General features: G+C 50.0%; 1 protein-coding gene across 1 annotated transcript in view; it reads right to left on the bottom strand.

The window, feature by feature from the left end:
• STARD9 (StAR related lipid transfer domain containing 9) overlaps positions 1–20,099 on the bottom strand; it is a gene marked incomplete at both ends in the record, with an annotated part of 126,013 nt that overhangs the window by 24,733 nt on the left and 81,181 nt on the right. Inside the window, 13 exons of the mRNA XM_082834581.1 lie at positions 443–717; positions 2,437–2,896; positions 3,333–3,526; positions 8,689–8,792; positions 8,912–8,994; positions 9,680–9,817; positions 10,151–10,202; positions 13,703–13,882; positions 17,289–17,360; positions 17,785–17,862; positions 18,999–19,096; positions 19,262–19,471; positions 19,888–19,985. Coding sequence (XP_082690707.1) covers positions 443–717; positions 2,437–2,896; positions 3,333–3,526; positions 8,689–8,792; positions 8,912–8,994; positions 9,680–9,817; positions 10,151–10,202; positions 13,703–13,882; positions 17,289–17,360; positions 17,785–17,862; positions 18,999–19,096; positions 19,262–19,471; positions 19,888–19,985 — 2,042 coding nt within the window. The remainder of the gene's footprint in view (positions 1–442; positions 718–2,436; positions 2,897–3,332; positions 3,527–8,688; positions 8,793–8,911; positions 8,995–9,679; positions 9,818–10,150; positions 10,203–13,702; positions 13,883–17,288; positions 17,361–17,784; positions 17,863–18,998; positions 19,097–19,261; positions 19,472–19,887; positions 19,986–20,099) is intronic.

The raw sequence follows: 20,099 nt of genomic DNA, 5'->3' as shown, positions 1-20,099 counted from the left end.
ATCACCACCTTTTTCTCTCGCAAGATCCTCTACAGGGCTGGAACCTGTGAGTGAGGCCGTGGTGTCTGGGTCCCCCGCACTGTGTTGCCTCTTCAAAGGGCTGCTGTGAGGCAAGCGAGAGGACTCTTCAACCCTAGCTGCCAGGACCCTCTGCTGCCCCTTTGATGCCCCGCTTGGAGAAGGTGGGGTGGATTCTGCCCAGAAAGTCTTGGCTGTCTTTCCACGCCCAGTGGCTTGTTTGGATCCATGGGGATGTGAGGAACCACAACTGGCTCCCTCAGCAGCCTCATGGGGCCCAAGGTTCCCTTCTTTTCCCCACCCTGCAGGTGAGTGGCCTTAGCCCTCCTGGTCTGGGTGGAAGGGGTGAGGACTTCCGGCTTATCCCATGGCTTTAGCTTGTTAGCTGCGAAACTCTGGGCCACCCTCTGACGGGGCTGCTTACCCACTCTCTCCATTTCCTGGACACTGGCAGACTCGCAGCTCTCAGTGAGGCAGGTGCCAGAGGGTGAGGCCCCCTTCCTGGCCAGGGCCTTCCTGGCTGTGCAGAGCTGCCCCTCGCCTGAAGAACGGAGGGCATGCTTGGTGGAATGCCCTTTCCTTGGGGGGTAATAAGCAGCCTGGGGCAAGTACTCTTCTGATGGGGTTTTCTCTGCTAATTGCTCAGTAGGGCCAGGCACAGGAGGTGACGTGGTGGCGGGATCCCAATTCAGGAAAATACTGTGGAGACAAGGAAAGCCACCTCAGAAGAGTAAGAGGTCCCTACTTCCTGCTGAGAGAAGGAATATAAAGTCCCACTTAGTTTGCTCTGAAAGAGGTTTAAAACTAGGCCAGGGCTTCCCTGGTGGCGCAGTGGTTGAGAGTCCGCCTGCCGATGCAGGGGACGCGGGTTCGTGCCCCGGTCCGGGAAGATCCCACATGCCGCGGAGCGGCTGGGCCCGTGAGCCATGGCCGCTGGGCCTGCGCATCCGGAGCCTGTGCTCCGCAGCGGGAGAGGCCGCGGCAGTGAGAGGCCCGCGTACCGCAAAAAAAAAAAAAAAAAAAAAACTAGGCCAATGTCACTGTCCCCTGTAGCCTTCAGGGTCAGCTCTTTAGGTACATAAGGAAACTACAGACTATAGTCTTGGCTCTCAAAGAAGCCCCAGGTACACCCTGTTCCTCATTTTCTTTATCTTACAAAAAGGTTGAACTGAATCTGGATCTAACCACACCTTTAGGGAAAACTTCCAACATGAGGAACTGAATAATAACTTAAATGGCACTACAAGGAATCAAACAGACAAATCTATAAAGGGGCACATTTTACAGAATGGACCCACTTTCTTTAACAAATCGACAATATGAAGAAATTTTTAAAAAGCATGATTAAAAGAAACTTAAAAGACATAACAACCACATGCAGTGTGTAAATTCTACTGGATCTTAATTTCAATTAACTATAAATATATATTTTGAGGCAATTAAAGAAATTTGAATATGGCCTAGGTTTTTGATTATACTGAATAATTAATCTTAATTTTGTTGGGTGTGATGACAATGTGGTTATAAGAAAACTTATTTTTCAGAAGTGTATACTTGATGTAGGATTGAAATGACATCACGTCTAAAAGTTGCTTTAAAATGATTCATCAGAAAAAGGAAGGAGGGGAGACAAAGCAAGCACGGTAAATCTTGACATTTGCTGAACATGGGTGACAGGTACACAACTCTCTCAACTTTGTGTATGTTGGAAATTTTGCATAATAAAACTTAAAAAAAAAAAGCCTACCTAGTACTCTGAAGACCAGATTGGTAAGCAAACATAACAGTAATAGACATTAATTGGGCACCTAATATGGGCAAGGCCCTGCGCTAGGCCTGGAGGATACAAAGAGGTAGACATAGTCCTCTGCTCCAAGCAGTCTGGAAGATAACATATCCTCACCTTGACTGAATGTGAGAAGTGAAGGAGAAGAGAAACAAGGAGGATCCCACAATGAACCCAGGAGTCAGAAAGAGAGTGTTCCACTTGCTCAGCATGGTCGGTGGGCTGGGAAACTGACTGGAGCCAGCAGGTCGGGGGGGAGGGAAGGGGAGGGAGGAAGAGTGCAGTCTGAGGCAATATGAGACAGAGTGGCGGCAGGACACACACAAGGAGACATACGTGGTAGTCAGGGTCTAGAGCACGTGGAAAATGAGGCTGAGATTCTCCCTCAGCAGATATGATCAAAGCAGCAAGAGCTGCCCCTCAGAGTGGGGGCAGGGAAAATCTTAGAAGACATCAACTACAGAGAAAGAAGAGAGTGATCAGGAGAACAAGTGATGAGGAAGAGAAGAGCAGACACATTTTTCCATTTCACAAATGGAGGACGCTGAGGCCCCAGGAAGTAAAGATCGCTGCCCGGGCAGCAAGGCTGTAAACCTCAGCCGGTGCCCCAAGGCGGCCTCCGACGGCTGTACCTGCGCAGCTGGGTCGAGTGCCGGCTGCAGGGCCTTCGGAGGCGCAAGGAACTGCACCTTGTCAATCTGCTTCTGCGTTGAGGCCCTAGGACCAGGGCACCAGGGCAGGGGGGCCTCCGGGGGCAGTCATCCTGGAGCCAGCACAGCAACCTGAGCTGCTCCGGTCTCCTGTGGGCCCCCAGCAGCCTCGGCTTCTCGATGGTCCTCTTCAGCTGGAACGAGACCCTTCCCTGCCGGCCGTTCCGCTCCACCACCCGAAGCGCGAGTCTCCGCAGGAGCTGCGGGTGCACCACCCTCTTCTGGCTTTGGACCAGGGGAGATGGCTGAGTCTCAGGGTCTGTCTGGCACCATGAATCAGATGGAACAGCGGTTGCAAGTTCTTTCTCTTCTACACGGTCTTGCTGCACCTCCTGCTGCAAGCCGGCTGGCCAGGTCCCTTCTCTGAGTAGCCACTGCTGGTCTGCGAACCAAAAACACCCTGAGAGAAGGTCAGCCCGTCCTCCCTCCCTGGACTCAGGCACCTCTGGCCACGGCTGCACCTGCACAGAGTGAAGGGCTGGCCAGGGTGATGTGGTGGGATGAGGGCCACATGGCCCTCTGGGGCAGGAGTGCCGGGCCCCCTGACCACAGGGCAGGTGGACGAAGCCCCGGGCCTCAGCAGGGCAGCGGGCACATGCTAGGGCCAGCAGCAGAACCTGGAAAAGCACGCATGAGGGCAGTGAGGAAGGTCGCTTCCTTATTCTTGCTTCCAGCCCCTGTGTAAGAGCCTCTGGTCTCTAAAAGAGGGGAGAGAACCCCTAACACCAAAGATTCCATCATATCACAAAGAAAACAAAGGAGAGAATACAGAGGGCCAGGGCGGTGTGGAGAGATGGGAAGGGGAAGCAGGCTCCTACCGTCTTTAACCTGTTGGCTGGCACACGTCCCGTCCAGTTCCCGTTCCTGTTTGGCTCTAATCTGTCCCGCTAGGATTCGCTGCCTCAAATCCCCCACGAAGCACAGCCGCTGCTGCTGAATCTGGGCCCCACAGGGTGTCTCTCCAGCCCTTGGTGGCCTGTGGTCCTTGTCACTCTGCTCTCCCAGCGCTTTCCTGTCACAGGGGCCGGGGTTACCCGGGGGGAAATGTAAACCCAGCTCAGCAAACACCTCCACGGCCTTAGCCCCTCCCATGGAGTCCTGCATTCAATAAGGCAGAGAGGGCTTTGGACTTCTGGCAACTTGGGACACACAGGCACGGTGTCACAGGCAGCTCATGATGTCACAGTGCGGGAGGGGAGAACAGTCCTGAGACTAGCATATTCTTAGACCGTGGGTTTAGCAGAAACACAAGTTCGTTTTGGTTAAGGAAAATAACCAGGAAAGTAAAGCGGCTGTTTTTAGAAAACACAACATTTTAGCTAAATCAAGAAACTCTGTCCTTTAAAAAAGAATAAAAAGGTATCTGCTAAAAATCTGTTGTAACTAGACTAGAGCAGAAGCTCCAGAAACACTGTGGGAATGGAAACCCTCTCCTCCTTGTTCAGCGATCATGACTGCACCTCCACTCCTAAAGCAGAAACCCTCTTGATGTGGTAGTAGGAGGAGAGGAAACCCAGATGCACGCCAAGCTGTGTATGCAGCAGGAGCCCCAGGGGAGAGCTGGTCTCCACTCAAGGGCTGTTCCCTGGACGAGGGTTCAAGAGCTTTAGACTTGACCACACCTTTCAGAGATACATGCTGACACGTTTACTGGTGAAACTGTCCAAGATTTGTTTAGATCCAGTGGGGAGGAGTTGGGGATATAAATGAAACAAGATTAGCCATGAGTTGATCATTTGTAGTGTATTTAAAATTTTCCAATAATACAAACTTTAAAAAGGTTTTCTTGGGACTTCCCTGGTGGCACAGTGGTTAAGAATCCACCTGCCAATGCAGGGGACATGGGTTCGAGCCCTGGCCCGGGAAGATCCCACATGCCGTGGAGCAACTAAGCCCATGCGCCACAACTATGGGAGCCTGCACTCTAGAGCCCAGGAGCCACAACTACTGAAGCCAGCACGCCTAGAGCCCGTGCTCCACAACAAGAGAAGCCACTGCAGTGAGAAGCCCGCACACCCGCTAGCTGCAACTAGAGAAAGCCCGTGCGCAGCAACAAAGACCCAATGCAGCCAAAAATAAATAAATAAATTTATTTTAAAAAAGGTTCTCTTGGCTTTCATGAGGACCCGGGCTCAATCCCTGGCACCTCCACCTAAAAAAAAAAAAAAAAAAAATTCTAGACTACAGTCATGCTTTTACTCTGCCACCAGGTTCTTGTGTGACCATGGATAAGTAAGAGCCTTCCTCTGAAGACTGACAGCTTCTCCCCTCATGCTAACCTCTCCCTAGGTCACACGTGACTTCTATGCAAGGGCCTCCCATGCTGTTTCCGCAGGGCCTCTCTGTCCCTGTCACTCAGGTTTCAAAAAGAGCCAAATGCACGGGGCTCCACTCCGGGCTGGGAGGGGGAGCATCTGGGAAGGGTCAGGGTCTGCTGGAGACCGACACAAAAGCCCCAGCCAGCCTCGCTTATCCTGCCCTCGGCCCTCATTCCAGCCCCAGGAGGCCACGGCTCTCAGGCTTGGAGATTCTCTAAGTGACTTAACACTAGAAGCAGATGGCAAACCATCTGAGCAGTGTGCTCTGAGGGGTCCATTCCACTTCGGAGGTTTATCACTTTGTAGAGCAGAATGAAAGCAGAGGTCCCCACACTACAGCCTTCGGGCTAAATGATGCACTGCCTGCTTCTGTGAATCAAGTTATTGGAACACAGCCACATGTGTGGTTTACGTATCGTCTCGAGGGCTTCCGGGCCTCACTGGCACAGCAGAATAGCTGCGGCGAAGGCTACAGCACAACCTGGCCCTTCACAGAAAGTCTGCTGCCTCTGTCTTAGAAGAAATTAAGATTTCTTAACGTAGCCTTAGGAGGACAGTGAAGGAGGGACGGGTGGGAGAGTGAATAGATGGATGGGGGCGTGGGTGGGAGCTGACACAACAGCAGGCTCCTCTCTGGAAAGGAGGCTGGGAGGTGACTCAATCTACAGTGAGTCCAGGAATCAGGAGGGGCCCAGGTACCTGTGCGAGCGTGCTCTGGGGAAGACGGCTGCTGGCTGCTGTGGGCAAAAGGACAACACACAAGAGTGGAAGGTACAGAAAACAGGAAAGGCGCCGTTCGTCACACATAAGGCAAAGGCCAGGGATAGCAACTGGAATAAGAAGCCAGTTAGTGCCACACACACAGAAAAAGCAGTTAATGGAAAACATTTTACACATATATTTATATGTATCACGCCTGTGTCACAGCTCCAAATTGTGTCTGACCACAGACACGGCTGAATTACAAACCCGAGCCCATCAGAGGGTCTTAGACACACCCAGCTAAGATCTACAACATCAGATACAAGGGGTAGGAAGGAGATCTTTATTCTGAATTCCCTGAGAGTGTTCAGCTTCCTTCTCTGACTGTCCCCGGACCCTCAGATTTACAATCTGCTTCTCCCTAGAAGAGAGCTCCTCCACGCTTCCCCGGGGAAAGCTGTAGCCAGCCTGTCAGCTTCTACAGACCCAATACAGCTTCCTCCATAGCAGCTGCAAGCCCACAAGGAGAGACTGTCTGGGAGGAGCCCCACAGACATGCACGCTTGTCCGAGGAGCCATACACCATCAGACTGAAAATGTCTCCTGTGCTGAGTACATCAGCCAAGTTCCCCGGAAGCATGTGAAAAAGAACAAGCCGACCTAATGCTATATGTTGGGTAGATCACCAAGGGCCAGTCTTTAGTAACCTGCGGCCAAGGACCTCTGTGCCTCTCAGACGGTGCCCTTCTCCCTGGGGGACTCCAGCATCCCCAGCTGCTGCCGGGGCTCCATCGCGCCCTCCGGCTGCTCGTCTCCGGCAGCTTCCATAGCAGAAATGCAATGGCACCTACTCGCTGAGGTGGCAGAGGTTGTGGCAGCAGCAACAGTGTCCCCCGGGCTCTAGGCACTTAAGGTTAAGCTCCCAGAATTCCCAGGGAGAAAATGCCAAGAACACGGACAACAGACAGTTTTCAAGGACAAACTCTTCTCAGGTCCAGATCACTCACTGCTGCAGGGAGAAAAGGAGGCCGACAGGCCAATTTCCCCTGCTCTAGAGTCGGTTCTGGCTTCACAGGCTCCCCACCAGAGAAGCATCCCTCCAGAGAGAAAGAGGGCGGAAAGGAAACCTAGGACACGGGGAGGCTTTGGAGCCGACCCCACCCAAGAGCATATGAGAGACCCTCGTGGAGACACAAGCCCAGACGGGGAGCCCTGCTGATGACGTGCAGGGCTCCGCACACTCACTTTCTCTCCCGGGCCCTCTGCCCGCTCAGAGCCTTGAGCCCACACCACCCGCTGCTGCCAGGGGCTGGCGCACGCGTGCTGGCAATGGTAGCTGGGCAGGACCGGCCTGGCCCACAGGCTCCCAGAGCTGGAGCTTAAGAGTGAAGGCAGTGAGGGGGAGAGGCCTGATTCTCCAGTCCCCCTCTGTCCTCTGCATGAAAGGGTGCATTCTTGGTGCGACTGAAAGGTCACGTCCATGCCCATGGGGCCAGAGAGCCTGAGAAGACCTTAAAAAGGCAGAAGTCCAGTGTTCTCTGGGGTGGATGGGTCCACTGGGGCAAGGTGGGAGGACAGGAAAGCAAAAGGGAGGCCACCTTCCCGGGCAGCCCCTGCCGTGAGGGCCTCCCGGCAGCGGGGCTGTGGGGTGTCGGGCACTGGACAAAGTATTCCATGTGCACTCGCTCTTTCAACCGGTGTCACGAGGACCCCTGGGAGGGAGACGGTAGCATCCTTACTTAGAGGTGAGCCAATAGGCTCAGAGACTCAGTAGCTTGCCTAAGGTCACACAGCTTTTCTGTCGTACAGCCAGGAGGTAAGGCCGCTTTACCCAACTCCAACGTATCTCTTCAGCATCCAAGGCTCTTTAAGTTGCAGAACCGTTCCCTGCAGACCTCTGGACTTTGGGAAAAACACATCCTCAGTGCAACTTCCCAAAGGAACTGACCTAAGACAAGGCCTCCTTTCATGACTTCACTACAAAAAGGGAGGCCACTCTGACAAACAAGAGCCCCGGCCTCAGTCCTGAGTCTACCTTGATCTTGATATGCTCCACCCTATGTCACCCCTCAGGGCCCACCGTCACCCAACACTGACCATCCTCCCTTAGGCCCTGGAGCATCGTCCTCTGGTCGTCAGCAGTCCTCCTGTGAGCACCTGCCTGCTGCTCGTACTACCTGCCTCAGAGCACTCCTGTCCTCATCCAACATCTCACCACCGAAGTCTGCCCCAAGGCTATCCTCAGCTGCCATCAAGGCTCCTGGCCTGAGGAAAGAGCAACAGGGGACCAAGGGCCATCAGAACCCTCCCAGGCACCCTGTGCTCATGGTGCTGGACAGCCCCCCACACCAGGGGTCGCACAGGTACCGGGTCCCCTGCTGACATTTTCTACAGGAAGTCTCCAAGGTACAAGCCACTGTGGCTTGCAGAACAGGACACCATTATTCCCAGGATCCAACCCACAAGGCATCTCGATCTGGGAGGGGGCTTCTATGCAGAAATGGATAAAGAACGACTATGAAGAAGAAAAGCAGTTCCCATGAGTCATGGAGAAAACTCGGACCCACACTCCACAGTCTCAAGGCAGGTGAAGCGAGTAGCACAGGGCAGAGCCCCAAGATATTTTCATGTTGGTCCTGGAGTTCCTGCCCCTCATGCATAGTACTGGACCCACGGTTATGAGGAAAAGAGTCTTCTCAATCTCACAGTCACTTTAAAAACTCAGAGGAAGCCACAGTCCTGGAGCTAAATGACACACACGTGAGCTCACACACAGGCAGGCCAGAATTTAAAGGGGTTAATAGAATTTAAAGAGGTAGGTCCAAAAGCAGCAAAGATATCCACAAATACATCAGGTGTAAATCTTGTTGACAGAGGAAGGTGGCCACAGGAAACATCATATGATATATACCTCTTTCAGTGATGAAGAAAGTTGCAATACCCAAGGGGAAATGAATGAAGGCCACAACCACCACCCTGACAACCACCAGCTGAGCGGCTAGCTCAGCGTCCTCAGAACACTCGCCCACGTTGGTTCAGACCAGGCCTCATTCCGAGCTTGGCTGCTACACTCATCTCCTCCCTGCTCCATGTTGTAATGAATTAAAAAGCAAAACCAAAACGTCCCACAGCAGAACGAGCAGCTGTCTCTCACCTTTCCTTCCCAAGCAAAGGGCAAAGACCCAACCGGGAGGCAGTGACATCTCCGTCCAAATCCAGCCACTCCAGAGAGCCACTGCTACCAACAGTCTCTCCAACCTGCAGACAAGGAAGGAAGCATCATCACCCCCGTCCTAACAGACCCGGACAAAGCTCGACCCCCTCCAGAAAGGAGAAGCGGGGAGGTCAGGAGCCACGTGGAAACACCATGTGCTCACCTGCCTCCTCTGCCGAAGGACGGCGGCCTCTGCGGGGTGATTGAATCGGAACTTCTGTGCTTTCCCCAGGGTTATGACTGCTCCTGTGGCACAGAGACCGATGCGAATTCAATGCACAGCTCGTGTTCTGAGCACATGTAACGTGCAGGCCACTGTTCTGGGGCACAAAGTCCTGCCCCCGCAAGTTGATAATTTAGCTGAGTCAATAAGATATGTATTCATTGGATACCGTACAACGTATGTATTGAATTAATGAGATGAACAGGAGGAGCTCTGCTATTCCCAAGGAAAGCAAGATGAGCTCCAGGTGGAGTAGTCAGGGAATGCTTTGTTGAAGAGGGGTATCCAAGCTCAGCCTCAAAGGACAGAGAGAATCTGAATAGATTAATAGTAGTAGTAATAGTGACAGTAATCATGATAAGGGATGTTTTCTAAGTGCCAAGAACACTGCTAAGAACATTACACAGATTAGCTCATTCAATCCTCACAACGATTTTATAGGAAATTGAGGCTCAGAGACTTTCCCAAGGACACAGAGTTAACAAACACAGGTACTAATTTCAGAGAGTCACTCTCTGCTCTGGAGCCCTGGAATTGGGGCTTGTTTACGGGAAGAGGACTGTATTAGGGAATCTTCAGATCTCTGGGTGCAGAGGCTGGGTGTTCCATCATTAAAGCCTGCCTCACTGAGTTCTCTGGGTCTGGCCCATGAGAATGGAGCTCGCCGATCACTCATCCTGGCATAAACCGGGCTGTAGGGGGCCCTACCTTGGGTCAGACGGCAGGAGGCAGTGACCTCCCGGCCATTGACTGTGCAGCGGGCCCCGCGGGCAGGCCGCAGAATGACGACCCCACAGGCGCTGGTGATAGTGCAGTGGTCTCTCTCGATCCACTGACCCTGCAGGACTACAGAAGGGGGCGGGGGTCACTTGGGTGGAGGCACAGCCCAGAGAAACACCTCCTCCAGTCTTCTGATGAGATCAGAATCCAAATCTGGAAGATCTCACATCATGACAGGAGAGGAAGAGCCACCACCTGAAACCACCCAGACCTGGATCATCCCACCGTGTGGGTCTCCTCCTATCATGTCCCAGACCCACAACCTGTCAGGGAAAGAGGAGCGGCCCCTCAGACCTCAAAGATTCCTTCCTCTCAGAGCACCATCACGCTCCTCTGAAGAAACCCGTCCAGCATGAATACCTGCCACAGAGCATCGGACCCATACGCTCTGTCACTCACCAATGTCCTGTTCCTGGTCTGAGTCAATCCTTCCTATTTTTGTTGTCCCCTCCTAAAGGGAAAAACAAAGCCATTTTAATGAGAATAAAAAGGGATGCAGCCCTGCCCCCAAAGGAGAGCCCACCTGTTTGAGCGTCATCACCATCCTCCCATGCCCACCCCAGCCTTTTCCACACCACTTCTCAGCTTTGCTCCAGGATGTTCTGACTGTTCTGCCCACTCACGCTGCAGCCCAGGAAGCCCCTGAGACGGTGGGGTCAGAAAAATGCATGACTAAGCAGCACCAGCTTTTTGCAAAGTCCAACTAGGGCTGGCCGGCTCCTTTCTGTCCCATAGCCTGGAGTTAGGCCGTCAGAGCATCTCTAGTCTGAGGAAGTGGGCACATGGGTATAGCTTTCTCCCGGGGCTTAAGGTTAATGTGGTCCAAGTTTGGTCCAGTCAGTCTCAAAGAGACATGCCTTCTAGGATGATGTATGGAAGCTCAGGATTTTTACCTTCTTGGTCCGCAGATGAAGTTTAACAGACACCAGATTCTAAGAAGAGTAAAGCACAAAAAAGAAGCACAAAAAGGAGAAGAGCACATCTAGAATCAAAAAAGACTGGAAGAGAGTACAAGAGAGGAGGGGGAAACTGGAGTTACTATCAATGAATCACTGGGTTAGTAGAAGACAAGGCCTTTGGCCCTTGGACTATAACAATGCAGTTTAAGACCACATAGCTCTGTTTGAGGAAGGCAGCAACACGGCAACAGAGATGCGAGTTTAGATATGTATTTATCTTTTCTTTTTTTTAATTTATTTATTTATTTTTGGCTGCATTGGGTCTTCGTTGCTGTGCACGGGCTTTGTCTAACTGTGGAGAGCGAGGGGCTACTGTCTGTTGCGGTGCGCGGGCTTCTCACTGTGGTGGCTTCTCTTGTTGTAGAGCATGGGCTCTAGGCACACGGGCTCAGTGGTTGTGGCTGGAGGGCTCTAGAGCGCAGGTTCAGTAGTTGTGGCACACGGGCTTAGTTGCTCCAGGGCATGTGGGATCTTCCTGGACCAGGGCTCGAACCCGTGTCCCCTGCATTGGCAGGCGGATTCTTAACCACTGCGCCACCAGGGAAGCCCAAGATATGTATTTATAATTTACTGACTAACTTTTCCCTGTGTCCCGGGCACTGCGCCAAGTGCTTTACAGATAGCTCTCATTTAATCCTCTAACAACCCAGAATGTAGGTATTACGATCAGGAATCTGAAGCTGACAGGGGATAAGCTGCCCAGGGAGCCCACCCACTAAATAAGACAACCCCGGCTAGCATTCAGGTCTCTCCAGGTCCTGTGCCCATGTGTTTCCAACCTCGCCAAACCACCTGCCCGGTGACTGATGTTTTTGAAGTGACTGGAAAGTTCTGCACTAGGCTTCACTATCAGCAGCCAGAAAGGAGGGCCCTGTAGCTCTCCCAAAATTGCCTGAGGAGAAAGACCCCTGGAAGGAATGAACAAGGCTCTGGCTCCCCCCGCACACCCACAACCAGCCAGAGCCCAGGCTTTTCCTCTCAGCCACTGAGGATCACACGATCCAACGGATGCCGGTCTCCAGACACCGCCATCCAGAATCGAGGGAGGGGGGGTCAAGACCACTCTCAGGGGTTCAAGGTCAGCCCTGATGATGAGGCACATTCCTCCCAAAGGAATAAAGGCCACGGCACATCCCAACTTCTAGATCTGCAGAGCAGAAACTACCCCAAAATGTGCTGCCATCTCATTTAACATGGGCTGAGCTGGCGCCTGTGCCTGCTGCCCCTCTGCCTCTTTATGCCTGTTTATTGGGAGGGGCAGCAGCACAAAGGCAGTTATGAGATGAAGTCCAGGATATCAGTAACCTGCTCCACCCTCCCTTCCTGCTGCCCGCTCCCCACCTAAGGTGCTTCCCAAGGTGACTCAGGCAAACAGTTCCCAGGCCACTGCGAGGGACTAGTTCTGGGTCTGGAACCAAGTTAGCAAATAAAAACAGAGAATCTTGAGTGACTACTGTTATACTACTACCCAAACCAGGATCTAAACAAACAAAAAGGGGGGAAATGGGTACAAAACCTGCAGAAATGCCATGATTAGAAGTAGACTGAAATCCTGTTTCCCCAGGTTCACGTCCAGAACATGAGGGAGGGAGTGACCCCCAGTGCACTGACTTGGCAAGGACACCAGCACTCCAGCATCGTCCATCTCCGGCCTCCAACTCAATCTCCCCATCATCCTTCAGCCCTCTGCTGCTACCCTAAGCTCTGCCACTTGACGTCTAACTTCATCCACTCACTCCAAGTCCAATCAGTATATCAGATCAGTTCTACTCAAATACTGAGCATTTTAATCCATCTGGTCTCTCCTTGACCTCCAACCTCTCCCCATGGTTCTGACAAATGGAACGACTGATAGCCTGTGGTGTTCAGATTTGTTATTAAGGTAACAGCCGCTTCTGCCTGAGGCATTTTCACTGAGATGATTTATACCGTGTCAAAAAAAGAAGCTACTTTAACCTTCTGTCTGGGAGGCTCAGTCTCTGACAACTTCCCCGAGGGCTTATCCTCAGAACACAGACTTTCTAAATGTGTGAGACGTGCCGACATCTTCCCACCACATGTACTGCAGCAATAGCAATCTGATTTCTACAGGGATGACAGCAGCGTCACACATCCCCATAAACTCTGTTCCTTTTAAATGTCGGTTTAACGTGCTGGGGCGATTATCAAAATGAAGATTGGATTTTCAATGAGCATCGGGATTTGGGCCATGTAAGGTATGTTCAGCCATCCATGGGGACTGTCCTTCTAGAGTAGGACACTTTTGATGAGGACAGGATATGGGATTACATGGGTCACTAACCCTCAAAACACTTCATTCAGAAGTGAGGCCCTGGCCTCCAGGTGACAAAGAACCAGGGCAGCGAGGTCTTTGTGGAAGGCCTTCGCAACACTCTATTTTCTGTGGGTGGCTGCATGGCACGCCCTGGTCACCCCTCACCCCCCAGCTCTCTGGACTCCTGCACACTTTCTTGAAGCTTCCTAAATCTACTCCCCCTTTCCTCTCTTCTTTCCCAGGCAAACCTAGTAATGGAGAAGGGGGGTTGAATGAAGTGGGAAAGTACGGGAAGGGAACTGTTTCAGATCTTTTGATCCCTTTCGCCTCTGAAAGCCGTCTGTGAGCAGCCTGTGTTTGCGGGGAGCGCTCAGGACTGCTGCCGGAATTTCGAGGTTAGGATTTCACCTCCATGACTGCACTCCTGTGCTTCAGGAAGCCGGATAAGGAATACAAGCAGCATTATTCTTACTTTAAAATAAGGAAATTTAGGCATAGAAAACAAAAGTAAGAGAGACAGTAGCAGCAGCTGAAAACCAAATGATTGTTCTGATTACTAGTCTTCTTCTGTATTCATACAAAAACAAAACAGATCACAGTTGGTTGGCAGGCCCAGTTTCCTGAGGGCACACCTGAGGGCAGCTCTGCGGCTTTTCCCTCCCTGACCTCTGGGGCCAACGGCTTAAGGAGAGAGGGGGGGTGCGCCCGCCCGCTCACCTTGAGGTGATAGAGCACGACACCTGTGCTGAGCACATCCTCTTCCAAGGCCATCAGGTGTGGCAGGCTGGAGTCGATGACCAGCCCAGCCCTCCTCCTGTTGATGTCCACTCTGTAATGTTCCACGAGGGCCTTCCACTCGTTCCACTTACGGGCCCAGTCTTTAGTCAGCTGGTCAATCTGAGGAGACAGAGGAGGTGGTCCTGGACACTCAGTACAGGGAGCAGATGAACGGTTCAGCGCCATCCGGCCCTATTCCTCACGGCATCACTTCCTCACTTTCCTCCCCGTGACTATTCAAGTCCGCACATGGGCCCTTGCACCTCTGTGAGCTCTCTCTGTTTTCTAAGTTTTCCTCAAAAAGCAACTGTTACTTTTATAAATAGAAACTCAATAAATGTTATTTTTAAATTTTTCTGCAATGAGCATGTATTGTTTTTATAAAAAAAAAAAAGTACCATAAATGTTATTTTTAAAAATTATTTGGGGACTTCCCTGGTGGCGCAGTGGTTAAGAATCCGCCTGCTGGGCTTCCCTGGTGGCGCAGTGGTTGAGAGTCCGCCTGCCGATGCAGGGGACACGGGTTCGTGCCCCGGTCCGGGAGGATCCCACGTGCCGCGGAGCAGCTGGGCCCGTGAGCCATGGCCGCTGAGCCTGCGCGTCCGGAGCCTGTGCTCCGCAACGGAAGAGGCCACAACAGTGAGAGGCCCGCGTACCACACACACAAAAAAAGATCCGCCTGCCAATACAGGGAACACAGGTTCAATCCCTGGTCCGGGAAGATTCCACATGCCATGGAGCAACTAAGCCTGTGCACCACCAACTACTGAGCCTGCGCTCTAGAGCCCGCGAGCCACAACTACTGAGCCCACATGCCACAACTACTGAAGCCCGTGTGCCTAGAGCCCGTGCTCCACAACGAGAAGCCACCACAATGAGAAGCCTGCGCACCACAACAAAGAGTAGCCCCTGCTCGCCACGACTAGAGAAAAGCCCACACACAGCAACGAAGACCCAATGCAGCCAAAAATAAATTAATTAATTTAAAAAAATTAGTTGGGATTTGAGTCACATATCTATTGATATGTTTAAATTCCCCTCTTTCCACCCCCCCTCCTATGTGATCCATACTGGGAGTCCTCTTGTGAACTTCTTTCCCAAGGTGCAGCACCTTGAATTCTAATATAAGCTTGTATGCACCTCAGAAACCAACAAAGCACCAAGACGGGTCTCCCCAGGGAGAATGAAGACTATGAAACTGGTCTGAACTACCACACAACAAAAAAATAACAACAGTAATAACTAATGTTATTAAACACTGAGGGCGGGGGGTGGTGTAAATTGGGAGATTGGGATTGACATATATAATACACACTACTATATATAAAATAGATAACTAATAAGGACCTACTGTACAGCACAGGGAACTCTATTCAATACTCTGTAATGGCCTATATGGGAAAAGAATCTAAAAAAGTGGATATATGTATATGTATAACTAACTTTGCTGTACGGCAGAAACTAACACAACATTGTAAATCAACTATACTCCAATAAAAAATTAATTTAAAAAAACACTGAGGGCTTACTATGGATCAGGAACAGAGTTTTAAAAATAAACACACCAAGGCTTAGAGGCCTTAAGCTAAGCCCACTTGGGAAACATGAAGGAACAATGTTGAATATAGGGTCCTTTTTATTTCTTACGGTGGAAATTGTTATCAAGGCAGGAAGCTTCTTTTGGGAGTGGAAGAACTGAGGAAGACCAGGAAAAGGACATGGATTCATTTAAGTCCTTCTCTCATAAAGAGAAAACTTAAGAAAAAAAAAATCATGCCAAGTTTAGGTACAAGTATTTTATGACTCTAGAAACATTCTTTTTTTGGGCTGCCCTATGCAGCTTGTTGGATCTTAGTTCCCCGACTAGGGATCGAACCTGTGCCCCCAGCAATGGAAGCACAGAGTTCTAACCACTGGACCGCCAGGGAATTCCTGAAACATTCTTTTTAATGTTATAATCATTGAGTTGAAGTTTGAAAACTACAGGGTACCCGTGAAAGGCTGGGTTGGATTGGGCCCTGGCAGAGGTAGGTGGCAGGGCACATCCCCTTGGAGGTGCTGCAGAGGACACCTCCCCTCTGGCCAGCCTTCATCACCCACTCCTACCTGCCTAAGGTTGTAAGACTAGCAAGCGGCAGGTTCAAGTCCAGGTCTGCCAGCCTGTATAAAGTAAAAATGCTAATGTGCCTGGAATGAACCAAAAATCAGACCATATAGCTAAATACAGAATTTTTGAGAAACTTCTGGATATGTGAAGTAGTCCTAAAGTTTAGTTTGGGTAACAAAATATTGACATAGCCAGGATACTTTAATAACATAAGGATGATGCAGTAGAGTACTGGAAATGGGGACATTTGTTTGCAAGACCTAAATCTAACCTGTCACCAAATAATGCCTGCTACTTCTTCCTTTTAAATGTCACTGGGGGACTTCCCTGGTGGTCCAGTGGTTAAGACTCTGTGCTCCCAATGCAGGGAGCACGGATTCGATCCCTGATCAGGGAACTAAGATCCTGCGTGCTGTGTGGCACGGCCAAAAAAAAAAAGTAAAAAAAAACTTAACACAAGTGATTAAAAAAAAAAAGTCTCTGGGAATCACCATTTGATTCAATCTCCCAAAATGTCCTCACCCTCATGGGGTTACAACAGTCTCTTTCCTTGTTGATCTCTCTGCTTCCCCCCCAATCCATTCTACATGCAACTGTCATATTAATTTACCCAATATACTCCTTTATCATGTCACTAACTGGGTTCAAGAAGCTGTGAGTAACCCTGTTCATGTCAAGTTCAAACCTCCTGAACTGGACCTCTCCTCCCCTCCCCTCCGCTCCTCTCTACCAGGAACACATATCCTAGCCAGCTTCGCTGCCCTCACACCCCGTGTGTCCACGTGTCTCACACCAGCCCTTCTCTCACTTCCGTGGTTTTGCTTCTGTTATCCCTCCCTCACCCCAATACCTCTGCCCATCTCCCTATCTAACAGACCCTATCCATCCTCCAAGGTCTAGCTCAAGTTCTCTGCCTTCCAACTGCAGCACTGAGGCTGGCCCTGAAAATTCCAAGCCACATTTGATTTCTTCCTTCCTAAGCTCTTTACGTCTAACTCACGTAAGTTATTTCATTTAATCATTCTCTAAATGTGCTTCCAACTAGACAGCAAGCCATCTGAGGGCAGGGACTTCTTTGTATCTCCTGCAGCATTGTGCTGAGCACCTAGTTGATGTCCAATGAATACATGTCATTGATTTACTTATTTACTAGAAAATAATTTTTTTCCTAGGCTACTGTCACTATCTGAAGGGAGTTATCATGATCCCCTGGGAAAACAAAGCAGAGTCAGAAAGCCAGTCACCAGCCCTATGACAAACACATCCCCCAACTCAAGGCTCAATGGAGACAAAGGCTGTCTCTATACAGAACCTCTCTGTCCTGGTGGGGGAGCAGTTCTGGCCCAGGAATGATGGAGTGAGGTCAAATCTGTTTCCAAGGTGATGTGAAGCACAACTGAGTCTCCCCAACAGACCCACCTTCAATTCATTTTGGAGAGCCAGCTCCTTCAGATTTTCATCCTTTCCCTCATTCAATGAATGGAAGTTTCTCTGCACAAAGAGAGAGATGTGCTTCATGGGTCCCACCCTCACTCTTGTGAAGGAAAAGATGCAGATAAAGGAAAGACTTTATCGTTAAAAGCAGAAACAAATCAGAAGCCTAAGTAGTTGGGCTCAGATTGGTACAAAGAAGGAGAATTCAAGGAAATTTTTTCTGGAGGGCCCCATTCCCCGTATCTGCCCACATACAGAACAAGGGCCATTCAGGAAAATGCCCTTTGGACAGCAGAGAGGACACAGTGAGAGGGTGCCCACCCCATCTGAAACTACACAGGTAATCAGAGTAATCACCATCCTATCTCTGGCCTCTGCTCTACAAGCATCACCTGACTGAGAACACAATGCAGCAGGGCTCAGATACCCTGCAGAAGAGAAGGGGCTCTGGAGGACAGAAAAGTCCTGACTGCCCACATACCAGCTCAAAGCTCAGCAGCATGGCTTTCAGTCTTCCAATCTCTTCCCTGAGTTCTCTGATCAACTTCACGTTTGCATCCTGAAACACAGAGAACTCGGTCACCACTGACTGATATCAGGCCCCGAATGGCTGTGAGATGCTACTCGCAATTAGCCTGGAAGAAGCAGATTACTCCTTTGGAGTAACTTCTAGGGCAGTCTTTTCAAAGTGTGGTCCCAGGATCAGCAGCAACTTCACCTAAGAACTTGTGAGAAATGCAAACTCTGTGGACCACCCCCACTCCCGTGATGCCCCAACACCTATTAATCAGAAACTCTTGAGGCCTGGGCCCACCTGTGATTTAACAAACCCTCCAGGTGATTCTGATACACACTAAAGTCTGAGAATCACTGCCTAGAGCAGGAGGTCAGGTAGGTAATACAATACAAATGCCAGAGCATGTAAGGTGCTAATCTTCCTGTATTGAGTGTGACTAAACTTAGTACCTGACAAATTACATTGCCCTTTATTTTTTTTAAGTCTTTATTGAATTTGTTACAGTATTGCTTCTGTTTTATGTTTTGGTTTTTTGGCAGCAAGGCATGTGGGATCTTAGCTCCCCGACCAGGGATCGAACCCACACCCGTGCATTGGAAGGCGAAGTCTTAAGCACTGGACCACAGGGAAGTCCCTACACTGCCCTTTAAAACAGTCCATAAATGGGCTGGATGTGGGCCACCCATTTGTGATCCCTGCCCTGGAACTTTTCACCGAAACTGCAAAGTAGATGAGGAACTTTTGGAATATTCTCATTATTAATTCAGCTTTCAAGACTAAAGGATTCCTCATATGCAACTTTTACCCAAAACAGAGACGGCACTGCAATTTGCATATGAAAAAAGGCACAGAGCAACATAAACTTGGAATAAAGGCAGTAAACACAGACACTTTTAAATGATCTTTCCTCAAGTGGCAACAGTGTACAAGGGCTCTTAAGACCAATGGCCTTAGATAAACATCTAAAATAAATTATTCAAAAAAGGCAACTGAATGAAGCCAGTTGAGATATGAGAGAACGGTATGACACCGAAAGAAAGACTTTCACTCCCTCGGCATTTGGAGAACAAGTCTGGCAGCTGGGGTGAGTACAAAGAGAAGGAAATCAAATGAGACGAAAAAAGGAGAACTTGGAGTAAACTGCTGTACCAGACCAGGACTTCAAATGAAGGTCTCACCTCATTTACCCGTGGCTTGTTGATGATGTTTTTGGCGTTGGATGCATATCTCAACGTGCTCATGGTCTCACTGTAGCTAGTGTGTGCAGGAGACACGGCTGGGGTAGAAGGAGAAGGTTAAAACACACGCCAAGCCTTTCCAACCCAGCCCATGACCACTGGCCTTGCTGCCGTCGCCCAGGCTGTCTGAGACCCTTGATGAAATGGGCAGCAGTGGCAGAGCACCAGTCTCAACCCAGAACCAGCTACGGCAGCCTACTCACTGGCAACCATGATGGTTCTGGAGTTGCCTCCGAGGCTGTCCTTCAGCAGCCAGGTCAACACAGAGTCCCGGTAGGGGATGTAAGACTGCCTCTGGGAAGGTCCTGCTCCACTGCTGGTCCTGGAAGGAGAGCTAGGGATCCCACTGTCACTACCATCGCTTACTGTGCTGCCGAAGCTCTGGCAGCTGCTGAATACCTGAGAGTTCTGGGCTTAAAAGACAAAAAATAATAAAAGTGGAAGAAAAAAAAGGAATTACGAAACAAATGCATTAAAACAAAGCAATGATTAGAGAAGGCAGACTTAGCATGACACTTCCTAATCCCTTTCTGCCTATGACTGGATGCTTTAAGTATGGTCCCTGAATTAGACTCTGGACTCAAGAGATGGAATATTTAAGCCAAACAATTTTGTAGTCTCCCTTCTTTTTGGAATGAGAGCGGTAGGATGATGGTCACATTGTGTTCAAAAACTACAAATATCAATTTTTCATGCCCAAAGCCAGAAGGTAAACTTTATCAGAAAGAACCTTTTAAGTATCTACTCCATTTTGACAAAATGAAAACATATGAGTTATTTTTCAAAGTCTCCCCTCCCACTCTGATAATCCAGGCTACCGTCAAAATACCTAAGGTGGAGATGACGATCCCCAGAGTCACAAGAGACTTGTTGATATTGGCTCCTTCAGTAATCCGGTCCTTACAGTAACTGGGATCTGCTCTTTCACTAAAACACAGTGGATGAAAAGAGAAACAAAAGTGAACAAGAAGACACTATCCTTATAATGCTGTTGAAAAACACTATCTATTATGTTGCACTTTGTGTAAAAGATCCACATAA

The sequence above is a fragment of the Leucopleurus acutus genome (assembly GCF_964270905.1).
Source record: "Leucopleurus acutus genome assembly, chromosome: 1".
Classification (NCBI taxonomy): Eukaryota; Metazoa; Chordata; class Mammalia; order Artiodactyla; family Delphinidae; genus Leucopleurus; species Leucopleurus acutus.
The sequence above is the reverse complement of the archived record's forward strand: the minus strand, read 5'-3'. Positions and strand labels throughout refer to the sequence as shown.